Raw genomic sequence first — 22709 nt, 5'->3', positions numbered from 1 at the left:
GGCTCCCAGTAACCAATCTGGAGAAAGGCAAGTTGCTCTTCAGGCAAATTGTCATAGACCTGCCAGAGGACTGTCACAGGATTTAAGTCACGGTAAGATCAGTAGGAATGGCTGAAAATGCTCTGAAGAAAAAAATTTTCCAGCAAGAAATATTGATTTGATGCAGTTTGGGTATTCTTCAGGACTGTGTGAATTTTACTGGAAGTTCCTGATGGAAGCCTTGCAAAGGTGGATTTTCCTAGCAGGGAGCCAGCAGCTGGCAGGGTCCAGAGATCTCCACCAGAGATTTTTGATGGGACAGGGAGGTAGCTGGGGAGCTGGAGAATAAATCAAAGCTGGTCTGATTTAGTTATTCAAAAAGAGAATGTTCCCAAATATTTTGTTCCATAGCAATCTTGTGTATCCAGATGACACATCATGCATCTTTTTAATGGTATAGAATGAAACCATTAAAAATATAAAGGAAATTTTCTGCGGATCTTAAAACTCACATCCCAGGCCATCACAGTGATTGAATTAAGTTGTGGCTGAACAAAATGGAGACTTTTAATGGAATTTCCGGGGTGAGGGGGAAGGGCAAATATTTTAGAAATGCACCTAAAATTCATTAAAATACAGCTCCCGCACATTAGTTACTGCAAAAATCAAATTCTGCTTATTATTTATACTCACTGTAATGACTTTACTGATGACTTTCCACGCTTCTATTTTTTTTAATTGGGACATTACCCTGAGAAACAGCTGATCCATGGAAACGTTTTCTTGTTATGATGCTGTTTTCTAAATCAATGGGAGTGGGTTTTGTTGGGCTTTTTTTCCTTAATGTATTTTACCAAGTACCAAACGCAGCGAGTTGGGGAGGCTGACAGCAGCCGAGCGCTCCGGGAGGAGCCCGGGCGGGGATGGGGGTGCCGCCAACAGCGCGGCTTCGCTGCTGCGGGCTCAGGTGTTTCGCAGGTGCTGCCAGCGCCAGCCGGGCCGAGCGGAGCGGGACGGGGCAGCGACAGAGCCCCACGGGGGCCGCGGCAGCGCCGAGCGGAGCGAGGAGCCCAGCGGGGCCGGGGCGGGTCCGGGCAGCGAGAGAGCCCCACGGGGGCCGCGACAGCGCCGAGCGGAGCGAGGAGCCCCAGCGGGGCCGCGGCAGCGCTGAGCGGAGCAAGGAGCCCCAGCGGGGCCGGGGCGGGTCCGGGGCGGCGCCGGGCGGGGCCTGGCGCGGGGGGCGGTGCGGGGCCGGGCCCGCGGGGCAGCTGCGGCCGGGGCCGCGCATCCATCCATCCATCCATCCATCCATCGCATCCCCGGGATCCAGCGGCCGGGCGGGCGGGGAGAGGCGGGCTCGGGCTGGGGCTGGGGCTGGGGCTGCCGCCGCCGCCTCCCCGCGCAGGGGCAGAGCCCGCGACGGGCGCACGGCGGGCGCTGCCCGGGCGCTCCAGGGAGGGGAGGCTCGTCCCCGCCGCCGCCGCCTCGCTGGACATCGCCGCGACCATCGTGGGATGGGGCTCGGAGAGGCGCCCGGCGTCGCCTCCTCGCTCCCGGGCTGCGGGAGCCCCCAGGCAGCGCAGGGCAGTTGAATCCCGCCCGCGGCGGAGAGAAGGAGCGGGACGCGATTTTGTTGCTGCATTCCCAGAAACGTCGCTTCCACCCGCCAGCGAGTTTGAGCAGCCGGCCGTGGATTTTATAGTTGCTTCTCCGCAAAGCGAGGTTAGCCGGGAGGCTTTGGCTTTTTGGGAAGGAGCCCTGCCCCGGCCCGCTGTGTGCGATGGATTGAGGCGTGCCCGGCTGCGCCCCCAGCCAGGTCCCCGCCCGCAGCCCACATAGATGCGATGGAAAGTCGGGGGCTGTTCTGCACCCTTTGTTACCTGATGTTCAACGCTCCTCTGCTGTTCATTGTCACTGGTGAGTGGGGAACTTCGGCCGCTCCGGGCACAACTTGCCGGCGGGGCCGGCGGGGCTGCGGGGCCGCATCCGAGCCGCAGCCGCCCCTCGCTCCAGGCCCGGCCTGTTCCCAGCGCGGGGCTGGGGGCAGGGAGCTGCCCGGGCGGGCTCTGGCTCTGCCTCTGGCTCTGGCTGTGGCAGAACAAGGTGGCTCTGTTGTTGGGCCGCAGCTGCCGGCAGCGCGCAGCGGAACGGAGCGGGGCGCGGCGGGCGCGCAGCCCGGGACAGTCCCCGCGCCCTCGGCGGGAGGGGACACTGCCGCACCGGTGGCCTGTATCAACCCGAGGGCTTTCTTAGAAGGACCAGGGGGTTTTGAGTTCTCTTCAAACTTTCCGCTGAGGCCGCGGGTGCAGGGTGACGGGGGCCGGCTCGGCCCTGCCCCGGTGCGCAGTCCTGGATGCTCTGCTCACCCTGTGGGCTCCAGGAAACCTGTGCCGCGGTCAGCGCTCAGCTGTCGAGCTGAAACAGCTCACGTTAGACTGATCTTGCCTTTTAATCTCTCTCGTTAACCAGCCCTTGTAACTCTATCTTCCCCTCCCAGCTACCTTTACTGAAGTTCCCAAAGATGTGACTGTTAGGGAGGGAGATGATATTGAGATGCCTTGTGCTTTCCGAGCCAGCGGATCCACCTCTTACTCCTTGGAAATCCAGTGGTGGTACCTTAAAGAGCCAGCCAGAGAACTTGCACACGAATTAGCCATCAGTGTCCCCGGCAGCAGGAGCAAGGTAATACATTACTATGGAGATGTATCCTTCATCAAATGCAACATGCTTAGACAGTGATCAGAATAAACTCAGCATTCCCAGAGTGCTTCCTCTGGCCAGTGCCAGCCACCAGTAGGAAGCATCAGCATGGCCAGGGCCTTTGAGGAATGCAGGAGTACAGGGCATGCACCATGAGGGACTTCATGTCAGGAAAAAACATCAGTGCTGTAAACGGAAAATGATAAATGTTGTGCTGCAAATCAGCAATGAGGTCCCAAGAAAAGCTGTTGTATGAGGTGTGGACAAGCCAAAACCAGTGCTAGACTGAGCTAGGAATCACTATAAAAGGTGGGAGAGCCTCTGCTCAGTGATAGTGCAGAGAGAGGCACGAGGGATACACCTCTCTGTTGGTACATTAACGTGGTACCGGTCTGCACCTACAAAGGGACAGTTACTTGTCCACGTTCACACTTGTGTCCATATCTGAAGCTCAGCAAGATGTTTTCAGTCAGATGTAGCCATTAAAATGCATGAAGCAGAGTTAAATCCTGTGTGCCTTTTGCCCTCCCCCTAGGAAGCTGCTTGGTCTGAGGGCAGGCTTTAGTCTGAATTTTTCAGCTGCATTTCCCCAGCATAAGCCAGTTCATTCTGCACCTCCCCACCAGAGCAAAGACAACTTGCAGGTGCCAAACGGGGCTGTGCAAGGAGTGGGGTAAAGCAGGGTTTGAGGCTGTGCTGCCCTACTGTGCAGGACATGTCATCCTCTCCAGCGCTGTCCTCTGTGCCAGCAGGGTGGCCCGTGGCAGCCTCTGTGCCCGTGCCAGCTCCCTCTCTGTGGCACGCTTGTTTTCCTGCAGAGCTCAAATAGAGATGCAAAGCATATAGACACTGAGCTAATGCGATGCCGCCTAGCTGGGGAAAGTGTAAGTCAGTTGTCAGACTGGGAAATAAATCGCTTGGATTTAAATGTCTTCTTTAACCTTATATAAAAACTGTGAGCTGCTTTTACAATAAATGATGACAGAGCAAGCCTGGAGAATGATGACCGTCTCCCTGAGAGGCGTATCAGTGAGGTCTGAGGCATCACTTAGGTTTACAGTGGTTGGCTGGAGACAAAAACATAACCAGATATGAAATGTGCTGCGTGACACCTGCTCCCAGGGTGTTTCAGGACTGAAGCTCTGCCCTGAGCCATGCAGCATCCAGCTTGCCCAAGCCCTTCCCTGCTGTGCTGCTGGTGAAGCGTCTTCCCCAGTGTTTGTCAGTGACTGTGAGCAGCAGAGCATGCAACAAGCATTTCTTTGGCTGCTGTTCTCACCCTTGGGGAAGGCAGTGCTTCTGTGGGGCAGCATGAGAACTTTACCCAAACACTCCCCCTGGCTGAGCACTGCTTTGCTGCCTTCCCCATCACCTGGGGAACTGCCCTGACCCACACAGGCTGTGTGAATGGCAAGCTGAGAAAGTTGCATCTATCCATGTCCTGTCCTTCCACCGGGGTGGGAATATGAGCATCCTGTTGATGTGCTGGCAGTGCTGAGTCTAATTGCCCTTTTTTTCTGTTCTTTTAGGTAGCAAATAAGGATGCAACTAAAATCAGCGTAAGTGCAGCTCGAGATGGGCGCACAGCCCTCCTCCCACGCGCGTGGGATTCACTGCATGCCCCCTCCTTTCCTGACACACGGATGCAGCTGGTCTCGGCGGCAGCCGCGCTCCTGCAGCACGGCAGGAGTGTGGCACGTTTCCCCTCCTCACTGTGCCGCGGCTCAAGACGCTGTTACCATCTGTTGCTGCTTTTGCAGTCACGTCTCATTCCTCGCAAATCCAGAGGAGGTGGCCCTTCCTTAGCCACGTTGGAAAAGGGCTGTGGGCCAAATCAGAGGAGAATCTTGCGTTTTTCCCCCGGCCTTCTGCAACCCCCAGTGGCCTGAGGCGCCTCCGTTCCCTGGCTGTCCCGCAGGACACCCGCTCGTGTCCCTGCCATGAGCCCGGGAGCCGCTGCCCCTCTGAGTGCTGAGCGCTCGGGGCAGGAGAGGGGACACGGAGAGGGGACACGAGAGGGGACACGAGAGGGGACACGAGAGGGGACACGAGAGGGGACAGGAGAGGGGACAGGAGAGGGGACAGGAGAGGGGACAGGAGAGGGGGCCCTGCCACCAGCCGCGCTCGGCTCGCTGCAGCGGGCGGGGGCTGCGCTTTCCCCGGGGGCGTTCGGGGCGGTCCGTGGGGGCCGGGGGGCGACAGAGCCCCCGCGGGGGCGGGTGGCAGAGCTGGCGGTGACAGCGGGGAGGTGGCGCGGGGACGATGGGGACAGGGCTGGTTGTGAGTAGCCCCGCGAGGTGGGGCTTGGGCAGCGGGGTGCGGGCTCTGTCCGCTGCTCTGGGGGAGCCAGCCCGGCTCCTGCTCCGGCAGCGGAGGGCAGGCGCTGGCCCGTGCTGAGGCCGTGCCGGCCGTGCCTCTCTTGCAGACGGTCCGCGTCCAGGGCAATGACATCTCGCACCGGCTGCGCCTGTCGGGCGTGCGGCGGCAGGACGAGGGCGTCTACCAGTGCCGCGTGTCGGACTACAGCGACGACGAGACGCAGGAGCACAAGGCTCAGGCGCTGCTGCGCGTCCTGTCCCGCTTCGCCCCGCCCGACGTGCAGGCGGCCGAGGCCGTGTCGCACATCCAGAGCGGGGCCGCCCCGCGCCGCCACGGCCCCGCCGCCCGCCCCACGGCCCCGCCCGGGCCCGCCAAGCGCCCGCCGCCGCCGCCGGCCCCCGCCCCGGGCGGCACCGCCACCAGCGCCACCAGCGCCACCGCATCGACGGCCGCGGCCTCCTCGGCATCGCCGCCGCCCGGGCAGGCCGCCATCCTCCGCCAGCAGCACGGGTCAGGTACGGCGCGGCGGGACGGACCCCGGGCCCGCACGGGAGGAGCCCAGGCGGGAGGGACCCCGGGCCCGCACGGCGCTGCCCCGGCACTGCCATCGCTTGCGGGTCGGGCACGGTGACCCTGCTGCCGTGGGGACTCTCGCTGCGATGCTGAAACTGAGTAATTGCACGCGAGGCTGTTGGCAAAGTGCGCTTAGGGTATCCCAAAGGCGCTTAGGGGCTGTGCCTTGCCTCTGGACTGGAGCGAACACAAGCACGGGGATGGGGAGATGGGTCTGAGTACGAGGCTGGGCCCTGCCTCCCTTTGCTGGGTGCAATGGGGGACCCCACATTCAGAACCCCCTTGCAGTTTTTGGGGTGCAGTGTTTGAAACAGTAGCTGCAGCCTCAAGTGAGCGAAACACCATGAATGTTCTGCAGAGAATTCGGATTTGCAGAGAATTCAGATCAGCGAGTGGCTTGCAGGGCTGGTTGTCCCAAGCAGATGTGAGGCCTGTGCAGAGCAGGAAGCAGATTCAGAAGGGAAATGTCAATTGCTGTGTAATGAGCTCCACATCTGAATTAATGGCAGGATAAGAGTTGGAGATACAGTGCTCTATAATGTTTTCCAAATGTAAACATCATGCTAATACTGATTGTCTATCAGTTAATACTGTATTAAGTTATTAATGCCACATTACCATACTGTGGTTTGCCAGAGAAGGCAGTTATAAACCTTTATTTATCCAATGACAGGAACGTCTGGGATGAAGAACACAGTCTTAAATCTGCATTGCAAAAGTGTTTCAAGCTTCAGAGGTGTGGTGCTGCTCTGGCTGGGCTTCAGCTCTCCCCTCAGCCACTGTCACTTAGTTAATGTTGAACAAATGTCCCTGCCAAGTTATCTGTGGAAAAGGGGAACAGTTTTGTGCCACTGACTGTGCAGGGAAGGCCCTGAGCTCCCCTCTCTGCTGAGCCTCTTCTGACGCAGGTTCATAATCTTCACGCAGGGAAGTTCACACTTCTTCCTGATACCTCTTCACACTTCCTGGGCAAGCAGTTGCAGGTTTTGGCTCACAGTAATGGAAATCATTTTTATATGGCTCACTGTGACCTGCTGATGCTTTACAGGTGCTGTGTTTTATCAGGCTACTACCTTTTCCTGTTTTCTGAATAATTTAGTTTCTTTCTTCTGTAGAAATGCATGTGAAAGTTAGATTTTTCTCCTCATCATTCCCAAGACTGAGCTGGTTGTTCATTGCTGTCTAGTGGTAGATAAGGTGACAGTTCCTGAGATCTAACTACAGGTGCTTGTGGGCATTTAAAGAAGTTCATTTTGCTTTTGCTGAATCCACTGACCCCAAGAAATTAAACCAGAGGCTCGTGATCTATCATTTTTTGTTTGGAAATATCTGCTTTTCTCCTGGGACCCCAGGGCCGGGGCTTGTTCTCATGTTTCCTCTCCACTCTGTGACTGTGTGAATTCCTGCAGTGCTTTCCATGCTGACAGTAGAGGCTGGCTTTAGGACTTGCAGCACTGTGCACTCTGCCTGCTGAACCCAGAGCTCATGTGGTGCCCATGAACTAAACCAGGACGGTGGGAGTGCAGCGGGCTCAGTTCCACATCAACAGATGGATGTGAGCCTGTGCTGTCAAGACAGCATGTCACATATGCCTGTGAGGGCAAGACCTCCTGCCCAGATCAGCTAAACTGCTGTCTGTCCTGATTTTTTACATGTCTGTGCTTTGGGATATGGCACTTCTGCATCATTTCTAGGCTGCATTAAAATCTGAAAATAAACTGGTAGTGTTGTGGCCAGCAGTGGAGGCAATGGAATGATTTAAATCAGTGAGAAGGGCAGCAGAATACAGAAAAACATCTAGTGGGGGTCTCCAGGTGGAGACTGATGCTGAGGGCTACAAAAGTGGCTAAACAAGAATCTGCTGTGAGCTCCCTGCTGGGCACGCAGGTCTCTGTGAACAGTGCCACTCTGTGGCAGCTCCAGCGTGGAGAAAGCCAGGTCAGACTGTTCTGTTCCTGTACTGACTTCACAAGGTGTGGACCAGCCCCTGCTTTTGTCCCCAAAAGAGGGAGGTAATTATTCATGTATTTTGGTATGGTCCTCTTTAGAAATAATGCCTTTTCACTCTGCTTGAATCAAGATCTCCCTGGATAACAGGATTCTCCCTGGTTTGTTGTAATTTCTGTACCTGTGGTAGTTTGGAGCTGCCTGTAATTATGAATCAATAGAACATCAATGACAGCATGGCTTTGGCAATTTGTACCTGAGGGATTTGACCCTCAAAAATTCCTGATTCAGGTGCTTTCTGGGCCAGAACTGCCTGAGTCTTGTTACCACAAGATGTCTCTTTGGTTGCTTCTGTGAAGCAGATTGCTGCTGTCCCAGTCCCCATCTCCTGGGTCCTTTAGAAAGACTGTCTGGGACAGGGATTTGGTCTGAAGATGAGAGACAGCCTCAGTAGAGGCAAGAAGTCTTCCCTAGACATGAATGTTGCATAGAAACCTGGATAAAATATTACCATGGCAGTCAGCGTGGTGAGGGCTTGCAGGAGGAAAGGGAAGACTGGGGTCTCCAGTGCTGCCACTCGGGTTGGAGAAGCACTGAACTTTCTCCTAAATGTCCTAAAAGAAAATGACATCTTAGACCTTCTGAGTTTCCCATTTGTATGTTGTGTTCTTTAGAGCTACAGTGAGCTGCAGTAATTATTGTTCTCCTTAAAGAATGCAGTTGCTTTATAAGAAATGGGGTTTTCCCCCTTTATTTACTTCTGGGAGCTGGAATCCCTTTTTGAGTCCACCCCCAAGGCAGTGTTGTAACTGGTTTTCCACCCAGTAGGGCCAACAAATCCAACCAAATCTTTGTTCACGTGGTGTTTGGGCTGCAGGACCTAACCTTGTGATGCTGCATGAGTTATATCTGCCCAGCACTGTAGTACACATGCCTCATTATCCTATTTTGAGCTCCATAACACATACAGATAAGTGCTTGCACCAAATCTGTGTGTAATAATTGAATAGTCTGATACATTTACAGTACTTAGCATTTCTGAGTCTTTTCACTGTTCACAGGGATATTACCTCTGTATAAAGGCAGAAATGTGGTTGAACAATGGATTTGCTATCAGTGATTAAGAAACATCCTCATTTAAGACACTGCAGAGCTCTGCCTGAGAGCTGATGGCATGGCACTAGCTACAGTGTCCTGCATGAACTGGCCTCTAATCCTATTTTCCTTGCAATAGAAATCTTCCCAATGCTTTCAGTGTGGTAAGAGAGGGCCTCTATGTACTTGGATTCCAATAAACATGATTATAGATCAAATGCTCCATTGGGATGTGCCTGCAGGGCTCTTGTTGACTTCAGCTGCTGCCCCAGCCATGCACCATGGAAAAGTGTGATTCTTTACATCTTCTAAGTGAACTGAAACATGAATTTATCAGGATAAATGTGTCTGTTACTGAGATTATTTAAAGAGCACAGAGTCTCATCTGACAAACTGCGTATAAACAGAAAATCCATTGTTTTGAACATCATCAGAAATGGTATTTGCCTGAATTCTGTGTCAGCATTGTGGTATATAAGGCAATAGATCCAGTATAACTGGAAAATTGACCAATATGCCACAAATATTAGCTACTTAAACAGAATTTTATCTGTGATGCTTAAACAACCATATAAAAACTTGGTGCTGTGGTCTCATGGAAGCCTGGAAAATGGGATTTGGGCTGTGAGGAGACAAAGATCTGCTGGCAAGAACATTTTTAACACTATCAGAGAAGCAGTCATCCCTGTGGTTCTAAATAAAATAATATTGAGCTTTTAATTTAAATGCTTGTACACAAATGGCACCTTACACTGTAGGAGAAAAATGGGGGTGAGCTAGTGAAAGTGTGCAAGTTGTTATTGTTTGGAAATGCTCTGGTTTTTACTGGGCAGAGTAGGGGGGATGCAAGAGCATCACTAAGTGATCACACAGCATCTCTGTCTCAGGAAGTTTGCAGTCCAAGAGAGGAGAGAGACAGATAAGTGACACCAGAACAATAACTGACTTTGTTGAGTCGTGTGACAGCTGTGAAATTAAATATGAAAACTTAATTTCAGATCTTCTGAATTTAAGTCCAGTGCCTTAGTCGTGAGACTAACTTTGTCATCTGATGGTGCAGTAATAAACAAGGATCTCCATCCTGACCTCCTGGGAGGGAAATTGACTGTATTACATCCTACCAAATGGTCTCCAAAATGAGTGCCTGTGTATTGGCTTGGGGGCAATTTTTAGTTAACTTCTGAGCAGAATGTAGATCAGACATTGCAGCTTCCAAATTCCCTTTTATTTGTTTGATCTCCAGCCTCAAAGCTCAGGAGTGAAAGCTTTAAATAAAATAAACAACAATGGGAGGGTGAAACAAGAGGCTCTAGGAGGAACACAGGCTCATGTGCTATGCACAGGTGGGGTGGTCATGGCAAGGAAGAGCACAAACCTTCCCTCCACGCCTGTCCCTGCCCTCCTGAAAGCCTTTGTGTGTGAGGCAGGAGGAGCAGTGCAGCAGTGCCAGCCCTGCAGCCCCGTGGTGCTGAGCAGGGCAGGGCAGGCACGGCCAGCCCAGCTGCAGGCACGTGGAGATTGTGGACACTCGGATCTCTGTGGGGCACTGGCAGCAAGGAACCTGTCTGTGCAGCTCAGACAGCACAGGAGGAGCACAGGGGTTTGCTGGTGCAGGGCTGTGGCTGGTCAGGGGCACTCTGTGCTTGGGTTTGGGCTAACTCTGGGGTAAGGTTTGAGTTCAAGGCTCTCCTGCCTTTGTCAGGGCTTTAATGACTCTCTGCCTGTTGGAGCCGAGCCTGTGGAGCTCGTTTGTGTTTGATAGATGAACATTACATGGAATAGCAAGGAAGGAAAGTCTGTGAGGCTGTTCAGCCCAGGCTCCCTGCCTTTCCCACTCAGTAATGTCTGGGTCTACTCCACTTCTCCTGTGCTTTTTATGAGACCATGTATGAGCTCAATTCTGATGTTCCTTGTAGTTAAATGCAACCTGGGTCACGTCACATTTTCCTTTACATTAAATAAAGTAGCAAGACAGAGGCCATAACTGAATTATCAGGCTGACCTCCTAAATGTCACTGAATAATAAACATGCAAAAAGAATTCTCATTAAATACACATCACTAGCACTTTAATATCTAGGCAAATTAGACTGCTTTGGGGACAAGTGAGGTCAAATATCTTCTTTTGTGTCTGTGTAATGTGGATTAATTCTCGAAGTGGACAAAAGCACTAACTGCTGTACTGTGTCACCTCATTATCTAGGGCAGAAACAAGCTGTGCCTGGGTGTTTTTGTACTGTGGAAATGCAATTTATTTGAGTAACCTCCTTTCAGCGGTTCTTGCTTGTTCCCCAGAGGACAGACAAAACTGTACTAACCTATTCTACTCCAGCCTGTTCAGTGCCCTTGAAGAAATCCAAATATTGTTTGAATTTCTTTGAAATCTTTAAGTTACAGATGAAAAAATCTTTTAAAATATTACTAAACACAATGAAGAGAGTATTACAGGTCTTTTTAGTGAATATTGAAGCTGTATCTAACACTGCTCTAGATTTCTATATAAGACTGATTCATTAGTGAGTGAGAATTAGAAATTTATATGAAGAAAGGCTCGGTGCACCCACATGTGTTTTTGCATGAGCAAACAGCATTTGGGGCAGGAATAAATATTTAGTGCTAGTTCTTTATACATTTTTTCAATAGATACTTTGCAAAAGGAGTCTTAGTTTGCAGCACCAGCTGACTTTGTATCTTTTATGAGAGGCAGTAATTGTTACTCACTCCCCACCTCGGCTATAACGGTGCAGCTTTACTGATGTATAAACTAATTGATGTATAAACTACTTGAACTGTGCTGTCGATTTATATAGGTCCCTAACAGTTTAAAACTCAGCAGTGGTGGCACAAAGAAATGCCCAGACATATCTGGTACTGGTTTTGAGAAGGTTTTTAGCAGTGTGGGCTGTAGCTGGGAAGAAAACACAAAGTAGCCTCTGCCAGGAAATGAATCTTACAGTAGTCCTGTGTAGGTGTTTCCTTTTCACTTAAGAGAGCCTTACAGGACTGTGCTGGCAATAAAAAGAAGTTGCTTTGGATTTTTGATTTAGCTTTGCTAAAGCAGTAAGAATGCTGTCAGGCTCACTATTGCTGTTTACTATGTGTTTTTTTAAAATTAGATAATGGTAGAGCAGTCCCATATGTCAATAATAAACAGTTCAAGTAGGTTTGTATTGGAAAAAATGGGGTTGTCAGCAGAATGGTATTATTTGTCACAACAGCAGCTAACAACCAAGCACTTTATATTGCTAGGCTGTTATCAGCTGGGAGGCAATTTTATTAGCTGGAAAGAAGAGCAGTTTGGCAGAGCAGCGCCGTGCTCAGCAGAGGGGTCTGTGTGGGCTGCAGCGGGAGCTGTGCTCGCTGAGCACGGAGCACCAGCCCTGCCCGGCTGGGAGGGAAGGCTCACCTGGAACAGAGACTGCACACAGCCAAACAGTAAAGTAGGGATTTATTAAGAGGGCAAGCACAACTTAAAATGGCCACAAAATGGACGAGTGGTCACGGGGTCTCTCACTGTTATAAGTTTTGGTCTATTAGTGTGTTGGAGCTCATTGTCCAATTACAGCTTCAGCTTATGAAGTCCAGTCCTTCTTGTTTTCTCTCTTTGGTCTACCGTTATTTGTGCTCGTGGGCTGGAAATCTGGATCAGCTGTCCTTGGTGCCCAGCTAGAGAGGGAATTGTTTTGTCTCCCTGCTCTGTGCACAGAGCTCACCATCCCCTAATACAAAGCCACACACTAAAGCAGCACAGAATCTGAAAAATATAACAGCTAAGACCTGAGGCATCAGGAGCACGACATCCCTGTGTGAGCAGGGAGAGGCTCTGACTTCCAAAGGGAGCTCCCTCATGGACATTTGTCTTCTACACCTGTTTTTTTGCCATGCTGCTGGAGGAGTTCAGGAGACGTGGCAATCTATCACCTGAGCTCATGGGTTAGTGGTGCTCAGCGTGGTGGTGCTGAGCTCATGGCTGGGCTTGGTCATCTTACAGCTATTTTCCAGCTTCACCCATTCATTCTGTGATTCTATGGGTAAAATTCATCAAACTGACATAATTAGAAATAGTTTACTGCTTTATAATTTTTTTAATTGTCCTGCTAATCTGAATCCCTCTCACACCAAGGAGCTGGAGATTTCACATGTACAGAGGGTACTGAAGAATATCCCATGTCCACAGTTTTGTCAAATAATCCCTTGCCTCATTCTGCAAAGCTTGGCCCCCCCTTACACCTAGTCACAGCAGAGTCTTTAGTTAACTTCAGTTAACATCTAGAAAATATCAGTCATTGGGAATATTTGGAGGGTCTCTGTATTTGTGGGTCAGTCCCAAAATGCTGCTGTTTGTTTACAGCAAAAAGATGATTCCTTTTTTATTGAAATCACAGGCTCTGCTTTTTTTCCAGGCATGTGCTCTCAGTACAGCCATTTCCCATGTGTCATCATGCATTCTGCTAATGCACTTAGCTCTGGTTTTTTAAGTATGGACAGGATAGGGTTATTTAAAAAAAAAAAATCCTTAATCTGCACTTGCATCTGCTTAAGTTTAGTAATTCTGATTGGAGTGATAATTACAACTACATTGGCAGCTTGTTCCTAATCCTGATCAAGTAAAAAATACTCTAAAAGCAGTGAAGTAAGAACCACTGGGTCATAGTCTATTTCTGGGTTGCAAATATTTACAACTTGTATCAGTTACAGGATATGAAATCTGTGTTTCAGTGGGACTCATTGTCAGTCCTTTCATAAAGTCCCTATGGAATTGTGTGACCATATCTAGCTTGCCTGCTTTTCTGCAATATGACTTTTTAGTCCTCCTACTTATAATGAAAAACCTGAGCATATGCCCCAAACTTGCTTCAAAGCTCAGTAGCTAAAACCAGCTCCCAGTATTTTTCATTACCTTGTGATCTGAGCAGTTTGAGTTCTGCTTTTGCTACTTATGTGTATGGATATGCTCTAGAATTGCTCACATAATAGTAAAGAAGAAGGAAGTGTAGAACTGGCTGCTTATTCCCCACCTGAGCTACCACTCATGCAGTTACTTATTTTTCTCTGTATTTTAATTTAGAATTCATTTTCCACCAAATTTCATTACAAAGAATTTTGTCTGTCTCATTATTCAACTTTCAGGGAATGAATTAATGGTTCTTGGTTTTGTTAAGTTAATTTTAGATCATGGAACAGCAGAAAATTCTGGAAATTAAGACAAATTCATAATTGCATGGTTTAAATGTCTTAATAAGATGTTTGGCAAGGAGAGATCATCCCACAGATACCGAAGCAGAAATCTGTTTATGTGAGGGTAATACAAAGTAGAGACCAGCTGCAGGTCTTAAAAGAGGAAAGTTACTGGGTTATTTAAATGCACACCAATGGAAAGAATTTGAACTGTATCATCTATATGGAATGAATTACTCATTTTAAGCATTCAGGGTGCATTTCTGTTCTCCATTGACACCGTCTGGAGCAGTGTTTCCTTTTGGAGCTCGTTATAAATTACTCCTGCTGTTGTCTTGAAGTTACACTTTAATTTCTCCCAAGTGGAGATCTGGTGTGGTTGGGTGGTTTGTGTGGCTCTCTCCAGTGCGGAAGAGATCCCAGGAGCAGCTCCCAAGGCCTGGCTCCCTCAGCTCAGCTGTGGGCTGTCAGTGGGCACTGCCTGCCCTCAGTGGTGTTCACAGGCACATGCAGTGGTTAAAGAAGCAGAGGGAGGCTTTGGTAAGCTTTTATATTTTTCAGATTCTGTGCTGCTTTAGTGTGAGGGTCTGGGTTTCCTATTAGGGGATGGTGAGCTCTGTGCACAGAGCAGGGAGACAAAACAATTCCCTCTCTAGCTGGCGACCAAAGACAAATGATCCCAATCTCAGACCCAAGAGCACAAACAACAGTAGACCAAAGAGAGAAAACAAGAAGGATTGGACTTCATAAGCTAAAGCTGTAATTGGACAATTAGCTCCAATACACTAATGGATCAGAACTTATACAACTTATGGTTGTTCTGTACACTTCTGGCTACCACAGAAGGGAAATGAGGAGATTGAGGGAAAATATTTCCCATATTGTGTTACCCCCATTTCTTGTAACTTAAGTGGGAGATAGTTTTTTGCCAGTCTCTTGGCCATGAAACTGCTTATTTTTCTGGGAACCTAACACCAGAAGTATTTGTGTATAAATATAGGATAATTTCTTGCTCCATAGCAGATATGGATTTCCCTGCATTCATCACTAGTTCAACAATTCCTGTTTGTGATAGCTGTTAAAACAAAAGTGTTGTGCCTTGCAGAGCTGCAGCAGCTGTGGAATGGGTCAGACAATTGTCCATTTAATCCTGTGCCTTATGTCTAATGATGTCCTTATGATCCAGGAGAGGGAAGAGCCTCTGCAGAGGATCACAGAGCACTTGGCTGCTCTGTGTACCATCAGCATGTTTGGCAGGGATTGTCAGCACTAACGTTTTAAGGAAAATTTGGCCTTAATGAGTCTCAGCTAAAATGAGCTCTGTTGAGATCAAAATGCACCTCAATAGCTGCAGGTGCCTTAAGAAGCACATCCCCAGCTCCTGTTCCACTGCCTCTGTCCTGTCCCACAGGCACTCACACACTGAATTCCAGCAGAGCACTGCAGTGCTTCAGAAAATCAACACTGTAGAAAGAATGTTTTTCTTCTCTCAGCTTCTTATCAGAACCAAACTTTTATTTCTGCATCATTTCCTTGCATGACTGCACCTCTCTCTCTCATTTCCAACCAATTTATTTGTTTTCTAATCTGTAGCCTTACTGCTACCATGCTAAAAAACAAAAGTCTTAAACACTGAACCACTAAAACACCAGTCCTCTGTCCTAGGTGAACTTTTCGAGTTGTCACATCAAGAACAATCAAAATTAAGGACCAGGCTGCTACAAGGAATTGGCTTTTTCCTCAAATACACATATTTTTCAGCCTACTCAGGAACTTTGCACTGTGCTGCTCTATATGCAACTTCTGTGGAGTTATCAAGCCTTAAATTCTGCCTTACCTCATTGTTTTCAGGTGAGTTTAGCCCAGCACATAAATAGATACAGTTGTGGGCAAGTAAATTAATGTAATTTAGTGTCCTCTTTTCAGGACTGCTAAATACTCCAAATGCAAATGGAATCTCATTTAAAATATTAAAACCTGTTGAGTTTCCAAAACCAGGACAGGAGGCTTTTAGTAACTCTTGTAATGTGAGGTTTTGGCAATTCACCTCTAAATATGGGCCTGAATATTGCAGTGGATATTTTGAGAGAGAAAGTAGAGAAACAGTGAAACTCAGGTGTATTTGAGAAGACCTAAAATTATGAGTTTTACAAAACTCTGGTCAGTGTCTTCTGGCCAGTGAAATTGCTTTCAGCTTCCTGGAGAGTTTGAGGTTGTGATGTGGATAAGGAAGTGAAATGTGGGCATTATCATGAAAGGTGTGGAGGGCAGTGCTGGTAGTTTCACCTGGCTGTGTGGGAAGATTTACTCCTGACCTTAAAAACCTTGATGTCATGGATGAAGGAACAAAGCAGAATCACAAGCTTCTACCTGCATGGTTGTGTAGAAATAAAAACATACGCTGACTTCTGTGAGGCATTTTCTTGAGATGAGTTATGGAAAGCTGTTCCAAAACTCGGCAAATCATAAATAAAAACTGCAGTGGATAGAAAACTAATTTTGTCATCGTGCCTTCTAGGCAGGTTCGGTGGCAAGCAGAGCCCGTGCAGTTGCTCATAAATATGTGGGAAGTCAGCACTGCTGAAATTAGCTCCACCAAAAGGCATCTGAGGAGCTGTCTGTGGCTGTGCCTGGCAGGATGATCCACAGCCACCAAAAGCCAGGAGCTCTGGGGACACCACAGCTCAGTGGTTTTTCTGTGGTACCAATGCTGCTTTGAACAACAACACCTCCTGCTCCGTGCAGGGCTCAGGGCTGAGCTGGGAGGGTCTGCAAAATCAGCACAGGCTCTGCATGCACTTCTGCACAGCATCCTGGAGAATTATCTCCTGGGCAGGAGTGGGAATTTAAAGGCATTAGGTACAGAACAAAAGGTCAAAAAAGCACAAGTGCAGTGTGTGGATTGTGCTGGAGGTACTTAAGAGTGGAAGGGTGTAGACAGTTTGTAAGATCTTGTCTCAGACTGTGGAATAGTTCTAATGGGGTGTAGCTTATTATCTCTTTGGTTCAGTAAGTCTATAGTGACTTTAGTCATTTCAATTAAAAACTTCTAAGCTCTTAGGTCTGAAGTTGGGAAAATTCAATTCAATGCAAATTCTCCAAATGTATGTCAGTGAGTGAGAATCTGTTTTATCTAGGAGGTTATTGTTTGTAATGATCCTTGACTAGCAACCCATGTAAAACTCCATTTTTCCATAGATACCAGAACAAGAACATGTATCAAGTGCAGCCTAAATTTTCTGAACTGATAGAACAGATCAATCTATATGGCCACCTCTTAATGAAATGCCAGGTTTGAGGGCTTTAATTGGGCATTGTTCTGTAAGGAAATGGGCCAAGGCTAACAGGTCACTGCATAAAAGCACTACAGAGAAATGTCTCGTGACACTGCCAGCCAGGGCCCCAGCTCCATCATCAATAGGCAGTCAGATTTTAGGTGTTATCTCATCTTTCAAGGAAAAGAGGCTACTGATGTCTTTCAGCTTTTTATTATATGGGCCACTGCATTTTACCACCATCTCAGAAAGAGACATCAAAGGACTTCTCAGATTCTTTCTAGTAGGAAAAATAGGTGACTGCAGGAAGCTGTGGGTTTTGACCATTGGTTAAATATAGCTTGCAAAAGAATCATCCCTATTTTTTTCTGGGTGTCACAAGTCACTTGGTTAATTAATGTTTGTTTTTGATTGAACTTCTTTAAGTCAAACTGTGATTAATTCTGGCATAAAAAATACTAAATAGAAAACTACAGTAAAACACTATTATGTCATAAATTGCAAAGAAGGATGAAGGATGCCAGAGAGCAATTCACCATACACAAAGAGAACAATTTGTTCTTGTTCTGCATGGTAGTAGACTTTCCCTTTTGGCCATGAGCATATAAATATTTTAAAAGCAAAGTTGTAAGTCTGTATAGTGATAAAGAAACTTGCAATAACAGAACACCAAATAAATATTCCAAATATCAGTGAAATGTTTTTCCCAAGTGTCTGTAGTTTGCAAGTAACTGTGTACTCCTGATTTAAGGGGTCTGGATAAGAACCCTCTGTCCTCACACCTGGATCAATCGTGTGCCCAGAGCCTCATGCTCAAGCCCACATTTTGTTTGCTTATATTTACAGATGTAGCAATTTATTAACTAAAAGTCAAGACTTCTACTACTGCAGTAGCAGCAGAATTGAGGACATTAAGTTCAGTTTGTTGTTGAAATTCTTTTTCTGGTCTGCTTATACTTAGAGGGAGGAGAATTCTGAAGTTCTGTGTGTCCAGTACTGTCTGAAGTCTTAGAGCAGAACAGCACTGAGTCAGTATAAAAAAGGAAGCTTGTATGTGTTGTTCAGTAAGAATAATCACTTTCAAATAGTTTTTTTTAAATATGTTTCATTTAACTGCTGAGATTCTGTTAGCAGAGTCTGAACTCACATTCTGCCATCAGAGAAGATGGAGAATATAGGTTAAAAACAACAGCAGTTTCTACAGAAGGAAAAGACAAAACTTGGACTGTTGAATTCACAGTTCTGCGCTGAAATTTAAACTAAAACCAGTACATAAAGGTAAACCCAACATAGGAATGATTTTGGTAGGCAGGCACACAAGGAGCTGTGACTAATGCTGCTTTCCCTTCAAAGCTGAAACCATCCCAAGCTGGTGTTCCTGGCAGCCCTTCAGCACCACAGCGGTGAGGACACTTGAGCTTCAAGAGCCCATTTCTCCAGGTTGAGTTTCTCTGTTTCCAGGGGAATTCCCCCTCACGAAAGCACATCTCGCTGTCTGATCAGCTGGCAGCATCTCAGACTCAAGCCCTGTTCATTGAAGGCAGGGAAAGAATGGCTTCTCAGCACCCTCAGGTTTGATCATAATAAATATCCAAGGCCAGCTCTTCCCTGCAGTGCTGGGCAGGTGTGGAATTGGCACCAATGTGGCACCACTGAGCTGTGTGCAGCTGCCAGGAGTGTTGGCTGCTGCTGGGCTGCCCCTGCCATCCCCAGGCTCAGGGGACAGTGACAGCCCATGGGGACTGTCCTGGGCTGGCCTTCTTGCAGCTGTGCCTTGTCACAGAAGAGGGGACATCCCTGCACACACTTCTAGTGTCTTTTTGCAATGAGTTGCAACTGTCTCCTTTAGCTGCTGGAGTTAATTGTATTTGTGACTGATTTTTCAGTTTTCAAAACAAAAATCCTGTGTTCATCTTAATACCTTGCTGTCACTGTGCAGGCAGTCCTGAGCATGTGTTTGTGCATGCAGGGATTTAATTAAAACCTTAATAACGAAATAATCACCACACAGTCTGGGTGTCTGTGAGATAGCACTGTGGGGACATTTCCTGAGTTCCTAAGTTGCACAGCACATTGCTGTGTTCTGGTTTTGATGCTGGGTAATCGTGCTCCAGCATTGCTGGTGAGGTGTGTGTAGATTACAAGGCAGCTGGAGCAGCCAGCCCAAGAGCAGTGCTTTGCTCAGGCACTGTTTGAGGCATTTCCTTTGATCATGCCATAGCTGGGAGACACTCACATGTCCTAGAGACCAAGACTAAAGTATTCACATTACCGTGCCTGAAGAGAGTTTCGTAAACAGAAGTGCCCTGATTACTTTTCCAGAGATACAGAAAACTTATTTTTAAATTTTTCATGCTTTGCAAAGTGTCTCTCACAGTGTGGGTGGCACTCAGTGTTTTGGGCATTGGTCACTCCTGTAGGTTGGGTGCTCAGCAGAGAGGAGCTCTCTCCCCAGCTGTCCCTCTGCACTTCAGCTGCAGGGCAGATTCCCACTGGACTCCTGCTTTTGTCCCACATCCGTCCCATGCTGGTGAAGCTGCACAGCTGCTCCTCTGTGGCCCAGGAAGGTGTCCCTGGGGGCATTTGGGCCAGGCAGCTGCTGTGGCCCAGCCTGGCCTTGTCTGCACGGGCTGAGCCGCGCTCAGGGAGTGCCAGGCATCTGTGTCCTGCCCTGCAGCAGTGGCAGGGGCTGCTCCAAGGAATGGGGCTGCTCCAAGGAATGGGGCTGCTCCAGGGAATGGGGCTGCTCCAGGGAATGGGGCTGCTCCAAGGAATGGGGCTGTTCCAAGGAATGGGGCTGTTCCAGGGAATGGGGCTGCTCCAGGGAATGGGGCTGCTCCAGGGAATGGGGCTGCTCCAGGGAATGGGGCTGCTCCAAGGAATGGGGCTGTTCCAGGGAATGGGGCTGCTCCAAGGAATGGGGCTGCTCCAAGGAATGGGGATGTTCCAAGGAATGGGGCTGTTCCAGGGAATGGGGCTGTTTCAAGGAATGGGGCTGCTCCAGGGAATGGGGCTGCTCCAGGGAATGGGGCTGCTCCAAGGAATGGGGCTTTTCCAGGGAATGGGGCTTTTCCAGGGAATGGGGCTGCTCCAGGGAATGGGGCTGTTCCAGGGAATGGGGCTTTTCCAGGGAATGGGGCTTTTCCAGGGAATGGGGCTGCTCCAGGGAATGGGGCTGCTCCAAGGAATGGGGCTTTTCCAGGGAATGGGGCTGCTCCAGGGAATGGGGCTGCTCCAGGGAATGGGGCTGTTCCAGGGAAAGGGCTTGTTTTGCCTTTGCCTCTGCCTCCTCTGCCTCTGCCCTTGCCAGCAGCACAGCAATGGCCCTTTCAGAGGTGACAGCAGAGCCTCGTGCCTGTGTCCCCTGCTCTCCTGGCTGAGCATGGCCACGAGACCTCGGCCCCACGGCTCAGCCCTCCCACGCCAGAGAGCGGCACACCACGGTGCACACAGCAAACGTGTGCTCACCTTTTTGTATCTTTTCAGCACACCTTGCTAGAAAATAGAACTGGAGGAGTATCTGGGTGTGCAGGGTGTGAGGCAGGGACAGCCTTGGTGCCCCTGTTGCTGGGAGCAGTTTCCTCAGCGTGTCCTGCCCCATGAGTGAGCTCACTGCTCTCCTTGGGACAGGCTGACAGGAACAGATGTGTTCCACACCTGACCTCTGTTTTTCTATAGATCCTGAGCACATTTTTAATTTAAAATTCTGCTCTTTCCCATAAAAGGTAAAGAAGATGTCAAGGTCTTGCTGTTCCCATTCCAAACGGAATGGGTTCATGTCCTGTTAATCAAGAAGTACAGACGCAGCATTTGTCATTTCCCTCTAAAGTAATGGGTGGTTGATACCTGTCATTTCTCAAGAAACTATATACCAGATTATGGTGTATTTATAGAAATCTCAATTGCTGGTAACTTGGCTGAAGCCAAGTTTAGGCATACCATTAGTAGCACATAATGAAATGACCTCAGTGGAGTCAGATTTGGGAGGGGGAGGAAAAAGCTATTTGAGTTGAATAGCTTGAGGATGCTGTTTTACTATTAAAATTAAGCTTCTGACCCCTGGCACTGAAGTGATAAAAATGAATCTTCCTATATTTCTCTTTTGCATTTAATCTTCTATATTGGAAAAGATAAAAAATCAAATCTCCTTCTCTCCCTTGTCTCTTTCTCTTCTAGGTACAGGACCTGTTTATGCTACAGACCCACTCCTATACATGTCCCTGTTAATACTGCATAAGCTTGTACATTTATTAGTAAACCACTGACGGACTGCTCCCTCCACTGCTCCTCAGCCAAACAGAAAGGAACCTATTTAATAACAAACACAACCCCTGACAAAGAAATCCCTACTGTTTTAAAGATGGACAGAAAGAGACTGAAAGAAGCATGATAAATTCTACATGGGGGGAAAAACATATTTTTGGGGATGCCACAAGAAAGTAAACCACATAGAATAATGCATCTAGTTTCCAGACTCTATGGTGTAAAGCCCTGCTCTGTGCATGGCACTTATGATTTCTCTATTTTAATGTAATATTTTTTCTTTTCTAAACCTTCCCTCTGACTCTTCATTTTGCACGAACTGTTGAGCAGTTATCTTTATGACAATATGTAAAGATGTTGGGTCAAACCCTTCCTAAGAAAGGAAATATTTTTAGTAGATTATTGTGTTTAGGTTTTTTTGGATTTCCTTTTTCTTTTTTAATTAAATTATTTCTTTTGGAGACATTAAAAAGGTACATCTTACCATAATTAATATTCACTGTCAATAATATTTATTTTTAAATGAAGATTGGAAACAAGGTAAGACATTTGTTTATAAACTGTATTGTATATTGCTGAATAACAGTTGAATAAAAAGATTTTGAAATAAAGTTTTTACAGATGTGTGTGCCTTTCCCTGTGTCCTGAATGTCCCTGAGAAGGCTTGATGGCTGCATCCCTTCCATGCCTTGAGAAAAGATGCAGTACAAACAAAATAAAATTGAAATCAGTTATTTTTCAGACACCCTCACCTGGTGCCAAAGCCCACAGCAGAACGTGCAGGCAGCCAGTCCCAGGCTGCAGCTGCCTTTTCCTTGGTGCCACTGGAAAGTAAACCACAGTTACCTCTGGGCAGTCAGGGCAAGATCTGGTAGATGGACCGTGGGACAGTGTGTGGCATTCAGTGTAAATTGCTTTGGTTTGCCCCAGGCCTCTCTGAAAAAACAGGTAAATCAAGCAGTGGAAAATCAAAATGAATCCTCCTGGAATGTTGTGTTCCCTAGTTCCAAGGTTTGTTTAAAATATATTCAGATTTTTTTAAATGCATAATGTCACTTTTCTTATCCAAGTGAGCTTCCTCTAAAGAAGTTTTTTACAGCAAATAGTTATTTTTCTGTTGCAAAATGCTTGTTTTTCAAGTGAGCCTGTAAGATGACTTGGTAAAGGAACCTTTGTTAGCTGAATTTATTGAACTGCCTTGAAATTTCCAGTGCCTGACTCTGACTCTTGTCCTGTCACTTGAGTGGCATTTCAGAGAGGAGTTTCCTGAGGGAAAGGCAGAGTGGCAGCTGCAGTGGCAGCAGGACTGTGGCATTTCCTTTTTCTAGGGCTGCCAGTGACAGCCAGGGGTTTGTGCCACTTGCACTGCCCGGGTTGGAGA

General features: G+C 48.0%; 1 protein-coding gene across 1 annotated transcript; it reads left to right on the top strand.

Annotated features, from left to right (window-relative positions):
• Positions 1 to 1438: 1438 nt before the first annotated feature.
• On the top strand, positions 1439 to 21908 carry VSTM2B (V-set and transmembrane domain containing 2B). The gene is made up of 5 exons (XM_058034089.1): positions 1439 to 1896; positions 2477 to 2661; positions 4209 to 4238; positions 5105 to 5513; positions 21242 to 21908. Exons 1-5 carry the CDS (start codon positions 1824 to 1826, stop codon positions 21328 to 21330), a joined length of 786 nt encoding a protein of 261 aa, XP_057890072.1. The 5' UTR covers positions 1439 to 1823; the 3' UTR covers positions 21331 to 21908.
• Positions 21909 to 22709: the final 801 nt, after the last annotated feature.

This window comes from Melospiza georgiana, chromosome 14, assembly GCF_028018845.1.
Source record: "Melospiza georgiana isolate bMelGeo1 chromosome 14, bMelGeo1.pri, whole genome shotgun sequence".
In the NCBI taxonomy this organism is placed as follows: domain Eukaryota; kingdom Metazoa; phylum Chordata; class Aves; order Passeriformes; family Passerellidae; genus Melospiza; species Melospiza georgiana.
The sequence above is the reverse complement of the archived record's forward strand: the minus strand, read 5'-3'. Positions and strand labels throughout refer to the sequence as shown.

Excerpts from the sequence above, each read along its gene's own strand:
- VSTM2B (XM_058034089.1), top strand. The coding sequence starts at position 1,824 with ATGGAAAGTCGGGGGCTGTTCTGCACCCTTTGTTACCTGATGTTCAAC. Across the intron at positions 1,897-2,476 it reads TCTGCTGTTCATTGTCACTG|CTACCTTTACTGAAGTTCCC; the intron begins GTGAGTGGGGAA and ends TTCCCCTCCCAG. Across the intron at positions 5,514-21,241 it reads CCGCCAGCAGCACGGGTCAG|GTACAGGACCTGTTTATGCT; the intron begins GTACGGCGCGGC and ends TTTCTCTTCTAG.